This window comes from Bombyx mori, chromosome 12, assembly GCF_030269925.1.
Source record: "Bombyx mori chromosome 12, ASM3026992v2".
Lineage (NCBI taxonomy): Eukaryota > Metazoa > Arthropoda > Insecta > Lepidoptera > Bombycidae > Bombyx > Bombyx mori.
This window is the reverse complement of record NC_085118.1, coordinates 9,717,866-9,743,613: the sequence shown is the minus strand read 5'-3', so window position 1 is coordinate 9,743,613 and position 25,748 is coordinate 9,717,866. Positions and strand designations below refer to the sequence as shown.

The window sequence follows — 25,748 nt, the reverse complement described above, 5'->3', positions numbered from 1 at the left end:
ATTTAAAATAATGAACAAAAAAATAATCAAAATTTTATTTCTAAACTATAGCTTTCTTAAATAAATGACACACAGAATTCTCATAGTCGTAACTTAAGATTTTAACCATACAAAAAAAAACTTCCTAATATCACAAACACGGTAAGAATAAATAAAAGTAGATTCTGTAATTCTACACTCAAATAACATCCTTTACAAACTAATGTTAAATAATTAATTAGCACTCTATTTAATTTAAATTCGTTACCATTTGAGAGTTTGAACCATAAACACTTTATTTGTAAAATCACGTTAAACAAGCATGTTTGGGGAATGTTATTTCGCTTATAAAATAATTTTAATAACTTATAACCCACTAACGCCACAGAGTATAATTTGCTTACCTACTGTCAATAGTCTCGAGGGGCAATTCTGACTTCAGCGGATGTGTGGGCGAGCTCACGGGGTTAAGCCCGAAAGAATTCACTAACGCTTTACAGAAACACACAAAAAAACATCTAAACCGAAATCGGTCCACTTCCGATTTTAGTACACGTGCATATAAATCTTTACCTATATCGATATACTATAAGATATTAACTGTGGTTAGATTACAAAATAAATTTTTACAAGGCAATTACATCTACATTATTTTAAACTGAAATTTACTAAAAATAATAGATTAATAAAAGGAATTTGGCAAGTATTAATTTTAACACCCTTTTAGCAGTTTGACACCTATTATGTTTTGTTTGTGTGTAGTAACTAAATCTTTGGATGAGTCAATGACTTACAGTCGTTCGATTTACCTTCGGTTTATGTAAATTTTTTATCATATTTTCATCGGTATTTGATGTGTGTGCATATATTTTTGCCGATTTTCATCACTTAGCAGCATTGTCAACCAAAACGCGTCTTGTCCGGATCCACTCTGTGTTTTTGGGCTCTCCAAGCACTGTTCATCGTTCTCATCGAAGAGGTCGACGTGCAATGTAATCCACAGACACAACCCACTGAGTTTCTATCCGGACCTTCTCAGTGGGTCGCGATTCCGATCCGGTGGTGGATTCAACAAAACACTATTCTTGCTAGGGCTGGTGTTAGCAATCATCTACGTGTCCGAGCGTAGCCAGAATACCTCAGTAGGCTACCAGCGAATAAGTAGTGTGAAAATACTGGAATTTGATGATTTAAATAACTTTGCCTGTGCCAACCGGTTAAAAAAATGACATTAATTGTTTGGTTTTTCTATTTAAGCATGTTTTTTTTAAATAATTTTTAAACTACATTTATTGGTTATTTCTTTCATATAACAAAGCCTTAGCTCTTGACACATACATATTTCATTCGTAAAACTATACAAGCAAAGGAAACCCATCTTAGGACAAGCTGTTGTTAGAACCTCTAGAAGTTGATAAACTAATGGATAAAGCGTTCGTGGTGTAATGAACGAGACACACGGTGAATTCGAATCCAACTCAACCAACCAAATCAAAAATCCTAAAGGTGATAAAAAATTTGAAGTGTAATAAATACGTGAGTAAATATAAAACGTGTCCACGAATATTTTCACGATTAATGGAAAGTTTCGCGTAATAAATATCAAAGAAGCAGAATTGATAAGTTTGCGTGGTTTTTGTTGGCACGCGGTTGTATTGTCCGGTTGCACGGGTAATCAGTAAGAATTAACCTCTGCCACGAAGCAATCGCGCCTTAAACAATAGCTTCAGGGCCAGATAATACCTACAAACTGAGGCTTCGACTTCAAGCTATCAGCAATTTAACAGCAGCCGTGAGCTATTCTGCTCATCTACAGCCATAAAAACATTATTTTCTTCATGCGCATTAAATTAACATTATTATTTTTGGTTACGACTTCATTCAAACGTTCCGTTGGACGTTTCTAACGTACCTAATACAAATTTCATTTACGACTATCAGTTTACACTTAATTATCGTACTAATAAGGTTGTTATTAAGTAATTTTTTGGTTGTCAGCTTTTGGTGAGTGATGTCTGTCGCCGAAGCCGTCTCGATTTGCCCGGGAAGCCTCTAGCGTACGGTGGCTTCGCGTTAGTGGTGACGTAGTATACGCCTCTGGCACTGAAAGTTTTATGATAATAATTTATTATTAAACCTCATGAAAATCGAATTTATACGTGTGAATGAGTTTCATTTATAAGTGACTGGCAAGATGGACGGAAAAAGACCACGAGGTAGAGGCCCGACACGTTGGACTGACCAGATCCGCACTACCCTCGACACCACAGTTCACGATGCTCTACACTCGGCAGTAGATAGAGGCAAATGGCGTGGAATGGTCCGGAATAAACTCTTGTTGCGAGAAGGTGGTCACGACCCTCAGTATTAAGGAAACCGAAGCAAGAAGAAGAAGAAGAGTTCCATTTAAGAAATTATGGAGCCTATAGTGCTGTAGGAGTATTTTTTAAACGCTGAAATATCAACAGAACATTTTTCGTTGTTCTATTGCTTCCATTGGTGAATGAGTTTGAATTATATAACAGAATTGCGTAATTTTAGGCGGGTTTCCTATTTTTATTAAACAATGTTATTCATTATTCGTGGACGTCGCTCAAAAGAAAAAGAAAACTGCTTAGCTAATTTAAAAACGCTTTATACTCACTTATGACTAACATGTTCTCCCATCAGCACGTATTCAGTGTCTCTGGGTTCACACCAGCCTATTAAGTATGAAAACAAGCTAGAACAAGGACCCGCCCAGAAGCCGGCTCTGCTGTTTATTGACTCAATGAAGTACGGCGTCACCTTCGTATGATCACAGGACAATGTTTCTGTAAAAAAAATGTGTTTTTTTGTTTGAGGTTGTATGCGAGCTCATCTCCATTTTCCATAGCGGCTTAACAAATATAAATGTCATATTGAGCATTCATAAATACACCTTATTTATATATTAATAAATTTGATAAAATTCTTCATTTTATGTCAGTATTGAGTCGTGCAAGGAAACGCGGAAATTAGGCCTACTCAGTCGAAAGTGTTCATATTTGTCTTGTTTACCACTATTTGATATGTATCAATCTTGTTGTTTATCACTAGTTGTGGTTCGATAATAATATAATACTTTGAGCCAATAAATGCATACATATCTTTGGTTTTATAATTTTTTTCGAATTTATTTGTTAATAATGTTGTTTTTATAAATAACTGGACAGATTTCCATGAAATTTAATTTATAATTAAGCTCGGTACGTATTGCAATACGGTTCTAGGTTTTTTTTTAGAATAGGGCGTTAGTTACAGTAAAAACTCATTATTCGCGCTTCCTTCATTCGCGTTTCCACTATTTGCTGATTTAAAAAATGGGACCTAATTCCTATGTTCGCGGCTAAAGATTTCTTTATTCGCGTATCTATTCGGTACATCGGTACATAGTACACATTAATAAAAAGGATTCCACTATGTAGCTATCCAACCGCATATCCTTTATAAGCGCGCTTTTCCATGTTCACGGTTTCTGTATTCGCGGCATATTCATGGAACGTATACCACGAGAATAAATAGGTTTTACTGTATTAATCTAAACTAAATCTAATTCTAACATAGGGCTAACCATCAGAAATATCCATTTTAGCGCCATCTATATAAAGCTTTATAAACTACTTCGTTTCCTCTCTAAACAGTGTCACTAAATAGTGTAGCATGTAGTTAAAAGATGGAACTGCAGAAACAAAAAAAATAATATTATTAATACAAATATTATTTTTAAAAGCTGGCACATCTTTTTCATTTCGTTTTTAGTATTTTCTCATACCGTTTTTGACAAGACGAGTTATTTTACTTTAATTATTTATTAATTTATTTTACTTAGTTATTTTTAAAAAAAAATTAAAACATGACGCCGTTTCGTACTATAAAACAAAATGGTGCTACAATGGTATATCATTTCATGCCTATCCACAGCCCGCCCTCCAAATAAGAATTAGGAAGAGGGCTGGGTTGGTAATTAGGCTCTGATATCAACCTGGCAATAGTATGGTGATGGGCCAGTAGCAGAATCACGGGCAGGTGATGTCACTTATCAGTATTTTCTAATTATTAACTATTATTATCAAGTACGAACTAAGAACCTTTCACGAGTCTGAGTGAAAATATTTCCATATTTGTACGTTAATAAATTCAAGGCTAATTTCGTCATCAATTGTTTTCTGTTCAACACTTTCACACGTTTTGTTCTATTGTTAGAACAATACAATCAGTCAACATTGAAATGTTAAGTCATAATGTTCCAAAGACAAACATAATACGGTGTTAAAAAAAAATTAAATTAAATATTCTTACGGAATATGGTATCATGAGCACAACCAGGTTGACTGGAGCCTCCGTTGACATAGAAATCCGCGTGACCGTTCGGACCCCACTGGCCAAGGATTCCGGCTCCAGTATGCAAAATGTCCACAAATAACGCGTCCGTGTGATCCAGGTCACGGGATCTATTGTTGCCCATGTAGAAGAAAATAGTCGGGTCTAAGCCTGCGGAATAGAATCAAGTGAAATAGTCAAAATTTCCTTATGTGCCTAATTTTAAAAATATATTTCTGACTACAATTTTGAACATCATTTTAAAATATATCAAATCTGCCTACTGTGAGTAAACACATTGGTATTTGAAAATCATTTTGGGAAATTCCCTTCGAAAAATCCAATAAGGTTGGTTACTAGTAAAACTGTGTGCATACTATCGTGGTGTGTTCTCGTTACAGTAATTGTAATGTCGTAAAGATATTACAATTTTATTATAAATTCTAATTAGGTATACAGTTACAATCCATTTAAATTTCGACATGAATCGCTATTTACTTTCGGTAATATTAAAACAAACAAAAACAGCCCAAATAGGTTATTGCTATAAAAAAATTAACTATACCAGTGGTCCCGCAGTAGTCGAAATTCGACTATAATTAATTGGAATTGTAAGTTTGTACACTATTATGATTGTATTTTATACTTCTATAATCACAAATTTCGCCAAGGCTACACTATAAAAAATATTAATAAAGACAAACAATATTTAATCTATTCTCAATTTGTCCACAGACGTCAAGAACAAAAGTTTGACAATAAATAAATAGTATGCATGCGTGTGTACGTCAAATACATGGTATGTAGTGTGTGTAATGTTTTCTTTATGGATTTAATGTATCTTTTATGCATTATTTTAAACAAATATTAGCATTGTGCACTTCTTCTCTATATTCTCTATACGTGTGGAAAATTTCATATTCCTCCGTCCGCGCAATTTTCGTAAAAAGTTTTTGCTTCCCGTATTAATATATAGATGAATGCAATGAACGTGAGTATAATCTGTAATAAGTGTCAAATGTACAATTTATTAACTATCCCAAGAATTAGCACTTGTTTCAATGCCGTTAAATCCCTTCACCGGTAACAACCACACGTTTACCTCTAAATTATATAACAGTAGTAATCTGCATACCAGTTATCCTGCCAAGTTTTCCGACTTTTAAATAATTAGCCACAAGGCCTAGTATATGGGCGCCGACACTGTACCCAATAGTATGTATTTGTTCCGGCTGAACTTGCTTCTTTGGGTGATATTGTAAATATTCTACCAGCTGTGTTATACAGAGACTGGCAAAACGCGGAGCCCATTCTATCTGAAAAATAAGATATATTTAAAAACTAATTTTTGGCACATAAATAAACGTATATTACAAGCGTAAATAATGGCCGTATGGAGCATCGTGCTACCTGTTTTTGATATACATACATACAAATCGGGGGGTGAAAGGCAATTCGGTTTAAGCAACCTTTTTACAACTTTGCAGGAGAGTCATTTAAACTTGAAAATTTGGAAGAAAATATACGTAACAATATATAAGTAACGTATAAGTAATATATAAGTTACAATAAAACTTCTTCAGCTATTTGAATGGGGTAAACTTAATTTAAGTTAAATTAAAAGCAACGAACTGTTGATGCTAATCTCTATATATAAAAATGAATTGCTATTCGTTAGTCTCGCTAAAACTCGAGAACGGCTGGACCGATTTGGCTAATTTTGGTATTAAATTATTTGTGGAAGTCCAGAGAAGGTTCAAAAGGTAGATAAATATGAAAATACACGGAATTAAATAATAGTAACAATTTTGTTATTCATTTGATTTGTCCCCCGTCGAACGGATTCCTTTTTTTTTTTATTTATCGATTAAGGCACTACGAAGTCTGCCGGGTTAGCTAGTACCAAATAAAATGCACCTATAATTTACAATGATAAATGTTGAGTATTAAGCGAAATGTCGCTTATACTAAATAGACTTTCGTCGCCGATGTCATCGTGATCTAAAGGATAAGACGTCCGGTGCATTCGTATCTAGCGATGCAACGGTGTTCGAATCCCGCAGGCGAGTACCTATTTTTCTAATGATTTACGTACTTGACAAATGTTTACGGTAGACTTCCACGATGAAGGAATAACATCGTGTAATAAAAATCAAACCCGCAAAATTATAATTTGCGTAATTAATGGTGGTAGGACCTCTTGTGAGTCCGCGCGGGTAGGTACCACCGCTCCGCCTATTTCCGCCGTGAAGCAGTAATGCGTTTCGGTTTGAAGGGTGGGGCAGCCGTTGTAACCATACTGAGACCTTAGAACTTATCTCAAGGTGGGTGGCGCATTTACGTTGTAGATGTCTATGGGCTCCAGCAACCACTTAACACCAGGTGGGCTGTGAGCTCGTTCACCCATTTAAGCAATAAAAAAAAACGTTTCACCCCCTCGATATCTAATACATTTTCACGAACGATTTCTACGGTGAAGGAATTACAAGGAAACTCTAATTCAGTGAGTGACTTATCGGTTCCGATACCCACCTGACTTAAGCACGGCTCTTTCACGAGACTTCCGTAATCCACGATGATGATGTTGTAATTGCCCCTTGTGAAGTAAGCCTTCCGCATATCAGTACTAGGCGACAGGTTCCTGCCTCCGCCGAATCCGTGCACGACTATTTTCGTTGGATGGAGTGGATTGAAGTTCGAGGCTGTTAGAGATCTGTTGTCTAATGTATTTAATAATTCACCTTTTTCTTGTGTGGTTCTGGAACATAGGAGTTTTTTGATACTGTATATCAATTCGACTCAAAAAAATCTGAGTGAATAGAGAGACGAACTTACTAAAAATCTACATGACTATTATCTTATCGGTCTATGAAAATGCACCGGGCGTTTTTTTTTAGTATTGAAGGATTACTGGTGGCCCGGAGGCCTTCCTAGTTTCACCAGGACAGGTGGGCAAGCAAAGGCTCAGCCAGGAGGGGTGGGATTTGCTACCGCCCGAGCGCCTCCGAAGGAGACCTAACAACTCAAGAGCAGCGGCTTCGCGAATGAATCTACTACCGGATTGGAATCGCGACCCGCTGAGAAGATCCGGCGAGAAACTCAGCGAGTTGAGCATTGGTTAGGTTGCACGTCGAACTCTTTATCGAGTTCGACAAGTACGGTTACCGGGGTCCCTAAGCCTGCTCCTAGTGTTAGGACTGAAGGCGTCTAAGGCAAAGGTAATTGGATCTGAGGAATCCGTAAGAAAGGCTGCACCGTGCGTCTTATCCTGTAAGCCACGGCGATCGAAAATGATATCTATAAAGTTATTCACTTCAAAATGCACTACATAGTTAAGGTAGCAATTCAATGTTATTAATTCATAATATTCTAGAAATTACCTGGTGTAAAGAAAGAACTGCATTTTCGGATGTGGGCATCGGTAAGGAGGCTGTATACACGATGTCGTGTTAAACAAGTCTCTAACTGATTGCGCCTTCTTTTCGGAAGGAATTTCGTTTTCTTGACTTTCTGTAACTAAAAAAATATCTCCCTTGAACAATAAGGTCCTTCATCTATTCAAAAATAATATCTTATTGTATAAGGCTGTTTTCTGTCGATCAAAATACAAATCAAAGGGTGAAAGGTTATTTGGTTTAAGCGACATTTACGAGTATTTTTGTAAATAAAGTTTTATTTTGTACTAGCTAACCCGGCAGACTTCGTAGTGCCTCAATCCCTAAATAAAAAACTTTTTAATAAATAAAAAGCTTTTGTATAAAATAAACTTAAAACAAACAAAAGGAAAGGACGGGGGACACATCAAAGTAAAAACAAAATTATATAACTACCTTTTAAACCTTCTCTGGACTTCAACAAATAATTCAAATAATTCAAAATTAGCCAAATCGGTCCAGCCGTTCTCGAGTTTTAGCGAGACTAACGAACAGCAATTCATTTTTATATATATAGATTCGTATCAACAGATTGATGTATGCAAAAATATCGCTTAAAGCCTTTACCCCTCGAAATTTATTGTAGAAGATTGTGGTCAGATTTTAAAATATGGTTAGCAGTAGTCATATATAGTAAAATTGTCTTGTAATAATCAGAAGACACGAACCGCATACTCATAAAACTATCATGGCTTTGGAAGAAATTTGTTGAAATATGTTGTAGCTACTTATTATTATTTTTAAATTAAAATTTCATGGTAGTATTTGCTCATCATGTAAAACAAATACAGTTAAGATTACGAACTCATTACACACCCTCGGTGTTGGCCACAGGTGTCTATGCAAAGGTCTTCTAGAAAGATTCGCTTATTTGGCCATCTATGCTACTAAAATCTTATTTTTATCCGACTTAAAAAAATGAGGAAGTTCTCAATTGGATGTATTTTAATTTAATATGTGTATAATTTAATTTAATTTAATACCTAAGAACTTTTTTGTAGATAAATCGATTTTGAGTATTATTTGAAAGTTAGATCTTCTCATCTGGTCCTATTTCATTTTTATCAAGATGTGACCAACAGTTTTGGAGTTATCCTTTATTAAATAATGTATATTTAATTCACTTTGACTGCATCGATGATGTTCTCGTTTTATTTTGTAGAAATTGTTTCATTTTTATTTTCTATTACCATTATTATTATATTTTAGTACTAGCGACCCGCCCTCGCTTCGCTTCGGAAACATTAAAACACACATGAAACCAAAAAATAAAAATAAAAAAAGTAATTAAAAAGGTAGCCTATGTTCATCAGGGACAATATCGGCTTCTAATGGAAAAAGAATTTTTCAAATCGGTCCAGTAGTTTCGGAGCCTATTCGAAACAAGCAAACAAACAAATCTTTCCTCTTTATAATATTATAAGTATAAGTATAGATTACTACACTAATGAATAACGTTAAATGTATTAGTAATAAGAATCTGAAGGAATGTCGTTGAACTGGTTGTGGATTAAAAGATACAGGGCACCAGACTATCCCAGTGTGGCAGGATTTTCTAAGTATACGTACTAAGCACGTGTTCACGATAATATTTTTTAGATGTTTTTATTTATTTCGTAATTACTAGTGGAAGGGTGCAATTGAATCCTGGATGGGTTACCCCTATCCTGAACATTTCTATCGGCGAAGCAGTCACGTGTTCCGTTTCTAAAAGTAGGACAGCCATCATACAATTCAATCGAGACTTCGTTCTCAGGTCGCAAGGCAGCTGACATCACGGTGTGAAGTCTAGTGTGAAGACTCGACTAGTCACTTAACACCAGATGGCCCGTGAACTTGTGAAGATAGGCAACAAAAAAAGGTGTGGTGTCGTGGGACACCGGATAGGAACGAAGTTCCTTATTATAAAAATATTAATTTTAAGTTCTATTCGAGGTATAAAGAAAAGAATTATTCGGGTATACATTTTTTATTATGATTTTTTTATTTGTAAAAAATAACTACTTTACAAAGTTATCAACTTTATTTTATTCACAATGATTTATAAAAAAATATATAATAAAAATATGCTATTTTTTTTACGTTATTACAAAGTGAAGTCCTACACTGTGTGCATTACTAATAAAAGTCTTACGTTACGGACGTTTTTTCCCGGTTAGGGTACCCCTCCGCATCGTCCCATAAGGAACTTCGTTTCAATAAATAAAAAAACCATAATCTTGTGAAATTGTGATTCACGAAACCTGCAGCAAGCAAACTTGCTATACTTAAAACAATCCAGCGCATTTTGCGGTCTGATTAGTAAAGACAATTAGAAGTCATTACCCAAACGTGCAGGCGAACTGAGCAATGACATCAAGTTTACTACACTTGTCAGAAACAATTGGCGTTAAGTCACGTAATTGTTTTGTCATAAGTTTCAAATGTTGTCATCTCAAACAGGAGTGTTATTTCACCGGTCACCGTCCAATTAGGACGCTGAGTTCGACAAGCGAACTAACCCATAAACACAGCCCACTGATTTTCTCGTCGGATCTTCTTAGTGGCTCACGATCCTGATCCGATGGTTTATTCTCTTGCTAGGGCTAGTGTTAGCAAATTCTCTCCGATTGAGCCCGTGAGCTCATCTACCCGTCCTAACTTAGCTGGAATAGCCCCTTAGCGAATAAATAGGGAAAAAAGTGTTACTTAACATTTTTCCTTACTATATAACAGTTTTAACTTAATTTAAACATGTTTTGTTTAGCTTAAATGATTAGACGCGGACCGATAATTTAATGTTTAGCGGTAGCCAGAGATTGTTTTGATTGAATTAGCTAGAAGAGTGGCCGTCCTGCGGACTCAAAAAATGTCCTATCACTAATTCTCAGAATAGAGTTATAAGATTCTATATTTTCTGAGTTATGGGGAGAAGTTGAAAAAATTTTGTGAGAATAGTTTGTTAGGAAACAAACGTGATAATATTAATGATGTTCTACATGAATGGCCTGATGGAAAGGGGTCACTGCGGTTCATGACATAATACTTGTATTAATAGTATGTTCAATTTCAAATAGTTGTAATGATATTTATTGCGCTGAAATACAATATTCCAAATGTGGCCCAAAACGTCTGAAATATTATAATTACAATAAAAAAGCTATATTAAACCGTAATAGTAGTTTTAATTATATATACGACTCCCGGAAACCGACGTAACGTTTTTATAGGACTACCACGCTCACGGCCATCTGATATGAAAAGGTCAGCAATGCCAATAGTATTTCCAAATTTGTAATATGCAAGAAAAAATCTTATCGATGAGTTAAACTCTCTTTCGTCTATTCTGTTTTATTATGTACACATCTAAATAAATGTATTTTTGTCTGTGTAGGTACAATTAAAATAATATCTATATAATAACATCGGAAACACCAACTTTCAAATAAAATAAAATCATCAAAATTCCTAGAAAAAATTCTGAGTACACATAAAAAAACAGTCGAATTGAGAACTATTCCGTTTTTTTTTAATTCGGTTAAAAAATCGAACGCTTTTTTTTACACCCTAGAAACGAAAACAGGTTGTTCGTTTTTGGGAAGCCATCACTACACACCCATTATAAAAGAAATAGCTCGTTTGAATCCGCAGTTTTGTTACAAAACTTTTTGTTGATCGTTATCATCGCAATTATTACTCAATTTATTACGAAACATAGAGGCAGCTATTTAGTAGGAATGCGGTCGGTTCACATTTGTTGTTGACTTATTAGTTTTATATTTGGAATTATCGGTTTTTCTGTTTTGATAAATTGACAACCGAGCTCACAATATGTTAAGCGGTGACTAGATCGAATGGATCGTAAATGCTTATGCCAACCTTGAGGTGTCAAATCGACTTCTAGTCTGTGTCGATACAGCGACTTACTCATGGTACCATAAGATTGTTTCGCGGTAAAAAGGGGCGGAGTTACTAGTACTTAACATGGAAATCAGGAGGAGTTACATATCCGATCCTGTGAATCGAATGGTAAATAGTCGACGTCGCCTTAAACACGTCATTACGGATCCTCCCGATCCGTTAACGGTGCTTTTAGGTACCTCAAGCACCGGTCACTGTCCTCGTCGAACCCGTCGCTTGCGACGAAGGGCTAGACGAGTAAATTAACCCATAGACACAGCCCACTGCGTTTCTCGCCGGATCTTCTCAGTGGGTCGCGTTTCCGATCCGGTGGTAGATTCTGCGAAGCACTACTCTTGCTAGGGCCAGTGTTGGCAACATTCCGGTTTGAGCCCCATGAGCTCACCTATACGTCAAGGAAAATCTGAAATAGCTTCTCAAGGCTATCAGAATAGATAGGAAAAAAAGAGGAGTATCGTCGCGGATGTACATATGTATGTTTTGAGTTCAACTCCAAATTTAACTTCAATGAAGGCTTGCATAATAACTACTTCGAAGTTTTATTAATACTGTTTTATTTTTTATTTAACACTAGCTTTTGCCCGCGACTCCGTCCGCATGGAATAGTTACTTTGGCATAACGCTAAATTTTACCCCCCACTTCATTTACGTAGAAAGTGAAAATATTTTTGAATTATAGAATGTTAAGGAGCTATTTAAACCCCTATTTTGAAACATTATTTATTGCTGCTCCACTTATATTGATCTAACCGTGATGTTATATAGCTTATATATAGCCTTTCTCAATAAATGGCTTATCTAACACTGAAAGAATTTTTCAAATCGGACCAATAGTTCCTGAGATTAGCGCGTTCAAACAAACAAACTCTTCTGCTTTATAATATTAGTATAGATAAGTATAGATTATTGGTTATAATTTTTTTGTTCAAATGTATGTTGAACAAGAACGCTGTAACTTTTTTATTTTTTTGGCGGTGTGTATGAATGTCCGAATAAATCGGTTTGTTCCACGCAACCTTGGAGTGAATTTGGAAATTCGACAGGAAATTATCTAGAAATTTCCAAAAATGCACATTATATTTTTATTGTGAGCAGTTCATTCAGAGGATTAACCTTTAGAAGTATTATATTCTTGTCTCTTTCTCTCGTAGGAGTACTTTAAATATCTTTATCTTCCTCATTTCGAAATCTACGTCTGATAAACTAGTTTGGTTATAAACAGACCCTAATATAAGGGTCGTTTCGATTGTCTTAATTCTAGGAACAGAAACACTAAAACCTTTTTTAAGAATTGGAAAATTCCAACCTATATAACTTAACCGAAAAAAAAAAATATAAACAAAAAAACTCTTATTGCCTGCTTTTGGTTGTATATGGCTGGGGGTAAGAGTTATATAACAACGTGGACGCGGTCATCTCGTTCCCAGCTATAACTCAAGGTAGACTTGTTCGAAATTATATAATAACTCCGAACCAAATTACGTCTTGGCGTCAAGCATTCATGGAAAGTATTGTGAATCCAGTGAACAGTGAAAGTGTTGCATTGTATTGTAACAACACTGTAACCTATCGAGTTAAGACATTATGCGCGCTCAACAGAATTTGACCCTATGCTTTTAATTTGAATATCGACCCGAAATTAATACCGATGAGTCTAGTGTTAATACATAAATATAATACAAAAATCATAATAATAATAATAGTAATAATAATAATAAAAAAACTAATGGCACTCGGGGACTGTTGCGGTAAAGGTATTGCATAGAATTTTTAGCATTGTGAATGTGTTGAACACGAGCTACATGGTAGGTGGAGTGGGGGTGTTAGGTTTTATTTTCGTTACGGAATTTCTTGATTCGGTCGCCACGCTCAAAGCCCGCGATAAAAGCTAAGCAATAGCTTAAAAATAATAACAGTATTCGTTATTGTATTCTTTTTTTTATCGTCTATAGATTACAATTTGTAATTGCATATATGAAAAAAAATAAAAAGCACACGCCGCCGTAAATGAGAGCGTTTTAAAGCTTTAAAGTAAAATCTTTTTAAAGCCGAATCCATGAATGAGTTACGGCAGAAATAGGCGGGGCCGCGTTCAAGGTCACTATATCTTAAATGACATGCTACCGTATTTAGTATGATGTGAATCACTTAAATCAATCAAAATAACGTTCGAAACTCAAACTACACTAAATTCATAAAAACAAATACATACAGTTAAAGGTCGGATACCTGATTATGACATCAAACATACTACAAACATAATAATAATAACCAGGAACAAATCACGCACGGTCGTCCAGCCCTAACTAATGATTCCCTGTGTTATAGGTACCAGAGACTGACATAGATACTTATATACGTTTAAATATATACATATATACTCAACGTACTCAACAAATGTTCACGATTGATTTCCACGGGGAAGGAATAACATCGTGTAATAAAAATGAAACCTGCAAAATTATAATTTGCGTAATTACTGGTGGTAAGAGCTCTTGTGAGTCCGCGCGGGTAGGTACCATCACCCCGCTTATTTCTGCCGTGAAGCAGTAATGCGTTTCGGTTTGAAGGGTTGGGCAGCCGTTGTAACTATACGTGAGACCTAAGAACTTATATCTCAAGGTAGGTGGCGCATTTACGTTGTAGATGTCTATGGCCTCCAGTAACCACTTAGCACCAGGTGGGCTGTGAGCTCGTCTACCCACCTAAAAAAAAAAATACATGTATAGATAATAAACACCCAGACAGACAAATCTATTCACCACACGATTCTATGTCCGATGTGGAAATCGAACCCGCGACCCTTGGCGCAACAAGCAGAGGCGCTAATTACTGCACCACCAGTCAAAGCTAGCAATATCGTTTACGAAATTATTTCTCAATTTACAGCTCTTGTCGTTTTGATGAACGACAAATGAAATGTTGTAAGTTCACGTTTTGTAAACGAAGGCTGTGTTGCGTTTTGGAATTTAAATTGCTTCATGTTCTTTATGACCTTTTCATATTTTAATAAGTCGATTCAAAGATTCTTCTAGTTGAACGTAATTGCCTAATGAGATTTTAATCAGTAATCGATACGGCAATAATTATTATAAACTAGCTGACCCGACAGACTTCGTAGTGCCTCAATCGATAAATAAAAGACCTAAACTTTTGTATAAAATAAACTTAAATCATACACAACAAAGAAAAAACAAAATTGTTATTTTTATTTAATTCCGGGCATTTTCATGTTTTACATTGATACCTTTTAAACCTTCTCTGGACTTCGGCAAATAATTCAAGACCAAAATTAGCCAAATCGGTCCAGCCGTTCTCGAATTTTAGCGAGACTAACGAACAGCAATTCATTTTTAAATATATATATAGATAAGCGTATACGTCAAACATTAAACTGAGATATCGACATTAAATAAAAAAATCACTGCAACCTCGATAGTCTGATAGATATGACAGCCAAAAATTTTTTATATTATTATTTAATAATAATTTATTTCAAATATCTATACAAATATAAATCTATGTTGTGTAAAATTAAAAATGAAACCATAACTTTGGCTTTGGCTGTATCAAATTTATCAATTCCACAATGTTATAAAAAAAATCAAGTGAACTGTCAATATTAAACGTATTGCATAACATCAACTTACACTGAAATGTATGTAAAGGCAATTGCAAGAGAGATTCCTTTAAAGAAGATTGTACAAATTTCTGCTGACGCAATCTAGTCGTCAAGGCTAGTAATGCTAAGATGCCGTTGTCTCCGTCAAAAGTTTTCTGGTAAATATTGTCACTAAAAATTTTAAAACTCAAACATGATTTAGCCACTGTTATAAATAATTTTACGTTGTTATAAAATTAAAGGAAATCTATATATTAATACGTGAAGCAAACACTTTCTACCCCTTTTTACGAAAATTGCGCAGACGGAGGAGTATGAAATTTCCCACACTTATAGAGAATATAGAGGAGTGCCGAATGCTAATATTTTTTAAAATTATGCATTAATAAATCAATAAAAAAAACATTACTTACACTAACATGTATTTGACACAACACATAGGTATATACACACATATACTGTGTTTATTTTGAAAGTCTGTGGTCAAATTGAGAATAGAATAATATTGTTTGTCTTTGATATTATTTGTCCATGGGGTAGTCTTGGTGAAATCTGTGATTATAGAAGTATAATAGAAATATAATAGAACCGTAATAATGTCCAAACTTATAATTTCAATTAATTATAGTCGAATTTCGACTACACTGGGACCACTAGTAAAATTTAATTCAATGTCTAAAACTCATGAAAACCGATGATAATGCTACCTATATGATTTATTGACGTTCATGATTTCCAAAGTTTCGCATAACGATTTCTAGGAGACAGTCGTAGTGCTAAAGTGCAATCATTTTGTAGTCTAACCAGAAAAACCCTAAAATAATAATACTATTAAACACTATTTTTCAGTATGCCACCGGTTGTGTTTGCTCACTACCTTAGACACTTTACTAGTGGTAGGACCTCTTCTGAGTCCGCGCAGATGGGTACCACCACCCTGCCTATTTCTGCCGTGAAGCAGTAATGAGTTTCGGGTTGAAGGGTGGGGCATTTACGTTATGGATGTCTATGGGCTCCAATAACTACTTAATACCAGGTGGGCTGTGAGCTCGTCCACCCATCTATGATATAAAAATAAATAAAATAAAAACGTGCGAAGTTTGTGAGTAGGTTAAATACACTACGAGCACTGTGAATGAGACGGTGTTATGCAATACAAATCTCGGCCAAGCAGTTCGGAAGTGACGAACGGTGAGCGCTCTCTGACTTAAGAGCACCTAGTTAAATGTAACATCGTTTCAAAATTTGATGATATTTCTTGTATATAATCGTAAAATCAGTAAGCAAAAAAATTAGTACCTATATCTACCTAAGTGTGTATGTCTATGACTTTTTTTTTATTGCTTAGATGGGTGGACGAGCTCACAGCCCACCTGGTCTTAAGTGGTTACTGGAGCCCATAGATATCTACAACGTAAATGCGCCACCCACCTTGAGATATATATATAAGTTCTAAGATCTCAGTATGGTTACAATGGCTGCCCTACTCTTCAAACCGAAATGCATTATTGCTTCACGGCAGAAATAGGCAGGGCGGTGGTACTTACCGGCGAGGATTCACAAGAGGTCCTACCACCAGTAAGATCTTGTATATAATCGCAATATCATAAAGCAAAAAAATTGTATATCTACCTATGTGTGTATGTCTATGAAACCGCTTAAAACCAGGTAAGCTTATCTACCCAGCTAAAATAATAAAATTCAACGTATAATAAAATAAGGTATAACACGTTCAAAAGGAAATGTTAGTTATCTACACAATCATTATTAATTAACCTTGTTTAATTGGTACATTTTTAACATACGTAAAATATTATAAATACTTGGTAAATACTAATTTGTGCACGTAAAATAAAGTAAAATAATTAATGAAACAGAAAATAAAAATTATTCGTTTTGTAAAATTAACTTGCGATAACTTAAAGGTATAAGTTTTGTATAATTTAATTTCGAAACAATAGCTAATTCGTTTTGAAATATGGTTCCGAAATAATATTTAAAGAGAATTCTCGACGCCAAATATTAAATAAACAATAAAGTCCACAACACGCGAACCGTGTAACAATAAGGAAGTGGAAGTTAGCGCAAACACAAGTGAGAACAAACGCGGTTACGACATTGTACGTCAGACCGGTTTCTGTTTGTTGCATTTTTTATGAGTAAGATGACACTCAACCCAATTTTTTTTCTTCTTATTTTAAATGTATGGATCGGCTTACGGATCTCTTGGCATCGAACGGCTTTCAGGATCGGTTTGCCGTCTCATTATCATGAATGGGGCATGAGGTCGCAGTATCGTTTTAATTGTAATTGCAGTCTCTTTACCAAAAACCTATAACTATTTCTCTGCACAAATAGGCATGAAGTCGTATTCCCGTGGAGACTTAAAAAGCCATTTTACTATTACTCAGAGGCCAAACGAGTTCACAGTTCACTAGATGAGAACTATTAGATATTAAGCCTGTAAATATCACTGATACCACCTACTTAATAGTGATTTTTGGGTGTCAGACATATAAATTAAACAGGCTAACTTTGTTCACACTTTGCTTTAATCTGCCAATTTTACATTGATGCGTTTGGTTCTTGATTTATTCATAATTACTTTGGACTTCTTATACAAATTTTTACACACAACGCTACCGCGATGTAATTTTGTTAGCCTGTGACATCTATTGACGACATTTGTCAACTGTTGGATTTATAACTTAACAATATTTTAATGGTTTGCAATATAAACCTCATATTTAATAATAATTCTTAATATGTACAGGACTCTATATAATCATATAAATAATCAGAAGCCTTACACTCTATATAATCATATTAATATAAATAATCATAAACCTTACAGCTCGGCCATCCTACCTAAAGCGAGACCCTTCGCTTTGAGATCAAGAAAAAAAAACAAAATATATATGTTACAAAAAAAATAATAATAATAAATGCAATTAATTATACACTAGGTTTATATATGACGTGTAACATTTTTTTTTAACATTTTTTTTTGCTATAAATACTAAGTACATACACATATCTATCGCTAAATCGTTTCCATGGTTTTAAGTTCTATCAAAATAATAATTAAAATAACAATTTCTTTCTTAAGTAACTAAATGTCAAACATAAACTGAGTAATCAAGTATCTAATCACTGTCATCAACACTATAACTAGATTCATCAGATTCTAATTCTCTACAGAACGACATCCAAGGCTGAATCTTATCAATAGATACAACTGCTTCATACCTTCTACCTTTTTTGCGAGTCATTGGTATATCTTCTACCACGAACCTATCATTGGGAAGAACCTTTAGTATACGATAAGGGCCTTGGTACTTAACAGAGAGCTTTTGAGATTTTCCATCGTGCGGAGCCTGCCTTGCTAAGCGTACTAAATCCCCTTCTTGGTACTGCCTCGCTGGTTTCCTATGCTTATTAAAATTGACTGCATCTTTAACTTGTTGCTGTTTTTTTTTTTTTTACTAGCCTGTTGTCTGACTTCCGCCAATTCCTCAATGGGAGTCCTATTTAGGGTGTCATTGATTACCGTACTAAGTATGCTTTCCGTTCTATTAATTATGTTAAATCCAAATAGTAGCTCAGAGGGGCTCTTTTGGGTAGTTTTATGTCGAGCTGTGTTCATACCAACCTGTATATCAGTGATGTGGTTGTCCCACGACTTGTCGTCGCCGCCGTGATTGGCTGTCGATAGAGCATCTAAAATCGTTCTATTAAACCTTTCTACTTGCCCGTTTGCTCGAGGCGTTGCAACGGCATTTACAATATGTTTGATCCCGTAAGAGGTCGTAAAATCTTGAAACGCCTTACTGGTGAAACTCGTACCTTTATCTTTTCGATTGGGTGGAGTTCTCCTTCTCGTTTATCACCTGGAGCTTTGTGGTACGCGCACTCAAGGCAGGAGGTAACATACTTCCGGACGAGACGCCGCATTTTCGCGAACCAATAATGGCCTCGGATGCGCTGTAGGGTTCTTTCAAAACCACAATGGCCAACGTCATCGTGGTTCATTTTTAAAATTTGCCAGCGTACACTTTTGGGTACCAGCCATTTTATTTCGTCACCTACCACGCGGTAAACATGGACATTCTTCAGTCTGTAGTTTTTGTGTATGTCCGCTACCTCCGCCGATGAAGGGTCAGAAAGAATCCTTTTGATTTTATTTATCTCGTCATCTGCAGTTTGTACCGTCGTAATCCAGTCCTGTTCGATTTGCTGTATTTGTAAAACATCTAGTACATGTGTTACCTGAAGAAGAATTGACTGGGTTTCTGCTTAGGGCATTCGCGTGTGCCATGCTAACACCAGGCCGGTACTCGATTGTACAGTCGTACTTCTGAAGTTGGACCCACCACCTAGCTATGCGAGGTATCAAGTCACGCTTAGTTAGAGTGGACCTGAGTGCATTGCAATCGGTCAAGATTTTAAATGGTATTCCCACTAAATAAACCCTAAACTGATTGAGAGATGCAATGACCGCCAAAGTTTCGAGCTCGTACGAATGAAACTTGCGTTCGTCAGCGGTAGTTTTCCTGCTGAAGTAGGAAACTGGTTGCAATGCACCATTACAGTTACGCTGCAGTAAAATACCCGCTAGGCCTTCTTTGCAAGCGTCCGTATGTAGCTCGGTTTCGGACTTAGGATCGTATAGAGCTAGCACCGGTCACTCCACCAGAGCGCTTTTAGTGCCTGTGAACGCCTGATCCTGTTCGGCCAACCCCAGTTAGCGTCTTTCTTCAGTAAATCCGTTAACGGTGCAGTTATCGTAACATATCCCTGTATAAACCGTCTGAAGAACCCAGACAGACCCAGAAATTGACGCAATTCGTGCTGATTGGTAGGTGTTGGGAATTTTGAGACGGCTTCAGTTTTTTCTTTACTACCTGGGCGGATACCATTAGCACTCACTTCAAACCCTAGAAAGTCTATGACATTCAAAAAGAAATAGCACTTACTTAATTTCAGTGTGAGAACTTCGCCTAGTCTTTGGATGCCTTCCCTAAAATCCTTGGATGGTATCAGTATGTCATCCATGTAGACAACAGCATATTTAATTTGGGCCTCCTTTAATATTTTATGGATTGTCCTTTGGAACACAGATGGTGCATTAACTAGTCCGAAAGGCATGCGGTTGTATTCATACTGCCCATCAAGTGTTACAAAGGCAGTTTTACTACGGGAGGCCTCGGCGACTGGTGTTTGATAGTACCCGGAAGCAAGGTCCAATGACGTAAATAGGGTGTTACCGGATAATAGGTCCAACTGATCCTCGACTCTTGGTAGGGGGTAGTGTTCCTTTTTGGGCTTTCTGTTTAGAGCTCGATAGTCCACATACAATCGTTTCTCACTATTCTTTTTTTTGTACCAGGACTATAGGACTGGCATATGATGAAGATGACTCCCTAGCTCTACCATTATCTACCATCTCCTTAACCATGTCTCTTACTAATTGTCGCTCAGTATGTGACATACGGCATGGGCGATACACGACTGGTTCCGTGTCGTTAAGGTCGATAACCATCTCAGTGATGTTGGTAAACCCAAGGTCCTTGAGCCCACTTGAGAAGCAATCGCTATGCTGAAATAATAACTTTTGTAGTTCTTCGGGCTGCTGTTTTGTTAGCTCAGGATTGCAACTGATCTCTTCATCCAGTCCCCTATCGGTAAGAACGCTACAAGATTGGAAAAAAGGTGTTGGATGCGTATTACGCAGTGCTCGTGTTAAGAGAGTGTCCTTCTTTATACAAACCTTGTTTGACGAGGCATTATAAATTAAAAGCGCTGTGCGGCTGTCTTTTATCTCGTACGTACCGGGAAAAAGATAGTACTCTTTTCCTTCAGCACCCCTTAACGAGCCATGGACGTAGATGCTACCGTTTCCCTGCCCATCAGCATTAACAATTATGGGACGTACAACGTTACCATCTATTTCCGTGTCATCTTCCACTATGAGTCTTATTTTAGTACACGCGAGTCTTTCAAATACGATCTTAGTCGGCGTTTTAGTCATTATAATATCAGGCTTCTCTGTAAAGGAATGTCCAAGTAATGCAGAGTAACTTAGTACATAATCTTCTACTACATATATTTCAATAGTTTTTTTTTAACCCTTGAACTTCTACACTCACGGTAGCTACACCTAAAGGGCAAGTCAGGTTTCCTCCTATTCCTCTTAATACCGGCATACCTTCCCTCACATCGATATTCAGGTTCAACTCCTTAGCGGTACTCTGTCTAATTAACGAGCATTGACTCCCTAAATCTACATGACACTTGACCCCTGAGTTGTTAATCTTTATATCCAGTATATATTTATCAATAGCACTATCATCGCCAGTTACATTAGATACTTGTTTTTGTTCATTATTTTTATCTAAGGCCTGACTATCGTCTTTATTAATCGGAGTTTTATTTTTTTAAACAGTTAATCGCCTAATGACCAATCCTCCCGCAGGTCGTACACTTCGCGATAAGTTTTGTACATTTAAAGCTAGGGTGACCTATTTCGTTGCAATTGAAGCAACGGATTCCGTTATTACTAGGGCCCGCCCTGCTCGTGCCAGATTGATTTGTTTTTTTCAGGTTGGCATCGTTAATGGAGTCACGAACTTTGCCTACCTTCACGGTTCTAAAGTATTTGAGCACTTGCTCAGGTTGCTTAAATTGAGCGGCTTGAGCACCCACTTTAACGGCACGATCTTCAACCCCGTACAGCAAACAGTCTACCACTTCCTTGCCATAAATTTTGCAACGATTTAACAAGTTCATTTTCGCATGATAGTAATGTTCAAACGACTCACCGTATCTAACTGTTTTTGCTAACATTTTATGCAATAACTCAGCATAGTTCTCGCTTTGGGGAAAAGATTCTATAAGTTTTTGTTTCCACTCAGTCCATGTAAACTAATAGGCTAGATAAGCCCTGATACCAAGTTTTAGCGACACCAGAAAGCTTGGGCAAGGAATAGTGGATAATTTCCCTGTCTTCCCACCCATATATGTGAGCTCATTCTTCCACTTTCGTCAGCCAAGTAAGGATAGTTTGTTCCTTTGCCATTGGGTCAAATTCGGGGATAACATTTGTGTTGAACGTAAGTTTGGGCTTATCTGAACCTTTTATTTTGTCAAGAATATTCAAGAATTTATCTACTAATACCTTTGTATCTGAACCGTCGTCCTCCTTACCACGCTCAACCTTGCGCGGAAGCTGCGGTGACCCCATATCAGATCCTGAAGAGGAAGACACATGCCGTCTCCTCTGTCCTGTCCTTGTCCTTGTTTTCCATCTCCTTCTTTCGTATTCGTCCCTGTCATCAGAGCCGCTTGATTGTTGCCTGCTCGACCGCTGCTTACGCGATCGTCGTTCACTCGATCGCTTTCCACGCAACCGTTCTCTTCGAATCATCGTGTCCTTGTCCATTTTATCAAATGTTACATATTGCTCTATGCTCGAGCTCCTCCTTCTAATTCTTTCCTGTCGCCCTACATCCTCAACCTCGGATGCTCCATGCTCTATCCTCGAGCACATCCTCCTAATCCTTTCCTGTTGACCTACATCCTTAACCTCGGATGCTCCTTGGTCACTCCCATGTGTTAGTCCTTCCCCTCGACTAAGCACATGGACCCTACATCCTAACCTCGGATGCTCCTTGCTCTATCCGCGAGCTCATCCTCCCAATCCTTCCCTGTTGACCTACACCCTCAGCCTTGGATGCTCCTTGGTCACTCCCATGTGTTAGCCCTTCCCCTCGACTAAGCACATGTGACCTACATCCTCAGCCTCGGATGCTCCTTGGTCATTCCCTATGTGTTAGTCCTTCCCCTCGACTAAGCACATGGGCTCCTTTTATCATTAAGCCACTTCCTCTTACTAGCCGAGCACCAGACCCTTCTCCTCGGCTAGTGTCGTCCTCCACGTCACAGATGATGAGCGTAACTGAAACTCACATTGTGGAGCTTAGAATGATGATAATTATAAACTGCTTTAACCGGGTTTAATAATTGCAAAAAGTAGAATAGGGTAATTTAAATGGCATAATATCGGGTACATTCCGAAAAGCTAGAAGAGGACTCCTCGTGGAACGGGGAACAGAAAAGAAAATAAACTTTATTATGCATGTGCATTCATCGAAAATCATGTATTTCCAAAGACCTGACGCACTCTAATATATTTATGTAAACATTTAAACCAATGCAATAACGAGTGTCGTTAGATTCTAATAGAGCCTATAAAACCCTTAACTTTTTCGTCACCATGTAAATAAAACGGCAGGTGGGTAGAATGAATTTGTTGTTTTAAGTTTAATTACTTATATTAAGTCAAAGTTATAATCGTCATTGATTTCTTCATTGGTTCTTCGTCATTGGTTTATTCAACCCAACGCACATGTGATCATTACGTGGTCGATTGTTCAGTGCGCTTGCACTGATCGGTTACAAGGCAATAATAAAAAATGACTCAGTGCGGGTTTGTATTATGAAGAGGAACAAGACAAAGAAAATTCATATAAAAAAAAAAAAATCACAACCATCAGAATTTTCAATATCACTGAATCAGATGTAAATAATTAATAATAACTTACGTTTTACCGATCCGTGGGCGTAGTAAGGTTAGTTTTCTAGAGCCTTATTTATCCCGCTTCTGACCTTTTGGGTGTCAGACATATAAATTAAACAGGCTAACTTTGTTCACACTTTGCTTTAATCTGCCAATTTTACATTGATGCGTTTGGTTCTTGATTTATTCATAATTACTTTGGACTTCTTATACAAATTTTTACACACAACGCTACCGCGATGTAATTTTGTTAGCCTGTGACATCTATTGACGACATTTGTCAACTGTTGGATTTATAACTTAACAATATTTTAATGGTTTGCAATATAAACCTCATATTTAATAATAATTCTTAATATGTACAGGACTCTATATAATCATATAAATAATCAGAAGCCTTACACTCTATATAATCATATTAATATAAATAATCATAAACCTTACATGATACTATCTTAAGCTAAACAATAGATATCCTACTCTTCAAACCAGAATGCGGAACTGCATAGCCGTTGAAAAGCAGAGTGGTTCTACCTAACTATGCAGCTCACAATATGCCTTACCTTATCATTAGTATTGAAAACTAGTATTGACAAAATGTTAGATAGTAAAATAAGTTTATGATGTTACTATTCCTACTACAGACGAATAATGGAGACGATAACAATAATTTTAAAGATGTCGCGGAATATATATACCTGGAAAGGATATTTATTATGTAGTAAATACGACGCGAATTAGATGAGTGCGTCAGGGGAAACATTATTCCCAAGGACCTCAAAAGCGGCTCATAATACGGTAGGGGTACGGAGAAAGGCAGATATTTAATTTAAAAAAAAAAAACATTACGAGTCAATAATTATTTTATTTGAATTTATTATTGTGTTCATTGTGTGCCTTTACGAAGACATTTACGTAGGTATTCGTTATGTTGAACATTTACTAGAATCATCGCCGAAAACTGTATCTAAAGCTTAAAATGTATGAACAATTATTCAATATGTAATTTAAAAAAATTAATTAAGGTCGTCATCATAAAAAAAACCCCTATTAATATTTTCGCAAAACGTTAAAAAAACACTAAAAGGTTTTCGAGCCCAAGGTTTATAGAAGGTCTCGTAATAATACTCACCAGAGACTCGCAATATAGCAATTCCAATTAAAATAAAGCACTTTGCACTAGTCAACATTTTGTTGTATAAATTTTAATTAAAAAGTCATTAGATAAAATTATTCCAATGAACTGAACTTGAAGTTGGACATTAAAAACACAGACTCAGTCAACGGTTCACATATTTATGATATATTTTTTAAAACTGCATCGTTTATATTTTTATTTATCTGCGGAACCCTGTGTCGTATGACGCGTGCGTGCATCGAAGTTACACTGACAGCGAAAGTGGTGGTAGCATTATGCCCACCCTAGGCTCGTACAGGCTTCCCCACTAACGAAAAAGACACGTGAATTTGGTCACTACACAGCTCCGGCAGAATGTTGCAACACACGGCCACTTAAAGTAGGTAATTAGTATTCAAGAACGTGCCGCATATCCGCTTTAAGCGTCGTCCCGTTTCACATATTATTTTTTGTTACTTGGGGTATGACTATAATATTTTTTAATGTTTTTATTGCTTAGATGGGTGTACGAGCCCTGGTGCTAAGTGGTTACTGGATCCCATAGACATCTACGACGTAAATGCACCATCCACCTTGAGATAAAAATTCTAAGGTCTCAAGTATAGTTACAAAGGCTGTTCCACCCTTTAAGCCGAAACGCATTACTGCTTCACGGCAGAAATAGGTAGGGTGGTGGTATCTACCCGCGCGGACTCACAAGAGGTCCTACCACCTATTACTGTGGATAGTGTCGCAAAACTTAACTTGACACTACGG

At 36.5% G+C, this 25,748-nt stretch overlaps 2 protein-coding genes and 1 long non-coding RNA gene across 3 annotated transcripts in view; 1 reads left to right on the top strand and 2 right to left on the bottom strand.

Moving 5' to 3' along the window:
• Positions 1-21: 21 nt before the first annotated feature.
• Positions 22-25,327, bottom strand: LOC101739739 (phospholipase A1 member A). The gene is made up of 7 exons (XM_004927632.5): positions 24,987-25,327; positions 7,701-7,836; positions 6,853-7,078; positions 5,456-5,636; positions 4,300-4,491; positions 2,624-2,792; positions 22-2,082 (listed from the first exon to the last, which is right to left on the bottom strand). The coding sequence occupies exons 1-7, from the start codon at positions 25,042-25,044 to the stop codon at positions 1,974-1,976; spliced, it is 1,071 nt and encodes a 356-aa protein (XP_004927689.2). The 5' UTR covers positions 25,045-25,327; the 3' UTR covers positions 22-1,973.
• Positions 14,763-25,748, top strand: part of LOC134199849 (uncharacterized) — a 13,251-nt gene continuing 2,265 nt past the window's right edge. Inside the window, exon 1 of the long non-coding RNA XR_009974498.1 lies at positions 14,763-15,434. This is a non-coding gene — a long non-coding RNA (uncharacterized LOC134199849). The remainder of the gene's footprint in view (positions 15,435-25,748) is intronic.
• Positions 22,015-24,256, bottom strand: LOC134199848 (uncharacterized). The gene is made up of 2 exons (XM_062671509.1): positions 23,880-24,256; positions 22,015-23,233 (listed from the first exon to the last, which is right to left on the bottom strand). Exon 2 carries the CDS (start codon positions 22,823-22,825, stop codon positions 22,304-22,306), a length of 522 nt encoding a protein of 173 aa, XP_062527493.1. The 5' UTR covers positions 22,826-23,233; positions 23,880-24,256; the 3' UTR covers positions 22,015-22,303.

What these genes read in the sequence shown, in the direction of transcription:
- LOC101739739 (XM_004927632.5), bottom strand. Translation starts at nt 25,044, where the DNA reads ATGTTGACTAGTGCAAAGTGCTTTATTTTAATTGGAATTGCTATATTG. An exon ending in TGCTATATTGCGAGTCTCTG is followed by an intron (nt 7,837 to 24,986) that starts GTGAGTATTATT and finishes ATATTTTTTTAG; the next exon opens with TTACAGAAAGTCAAGAAAAC. An exon ending in AAGAGCCGTGCTTAAGTCAG is followed by an intron (nt 5,637 to 6,852) that starts GTGGGTATCGGA and finishes CTTATTTTTCAG; the next exon opens with ATAGAATGGGCTCCGCGTTT.
- LOC134199848 (XM_062671509.1), bottom strand. Translation starts at nt 22,825, where the DNA reads ATGTGCTCGAGGATAGAGCATGGAGCATCCGAGGTTGAGGATGTAGGG.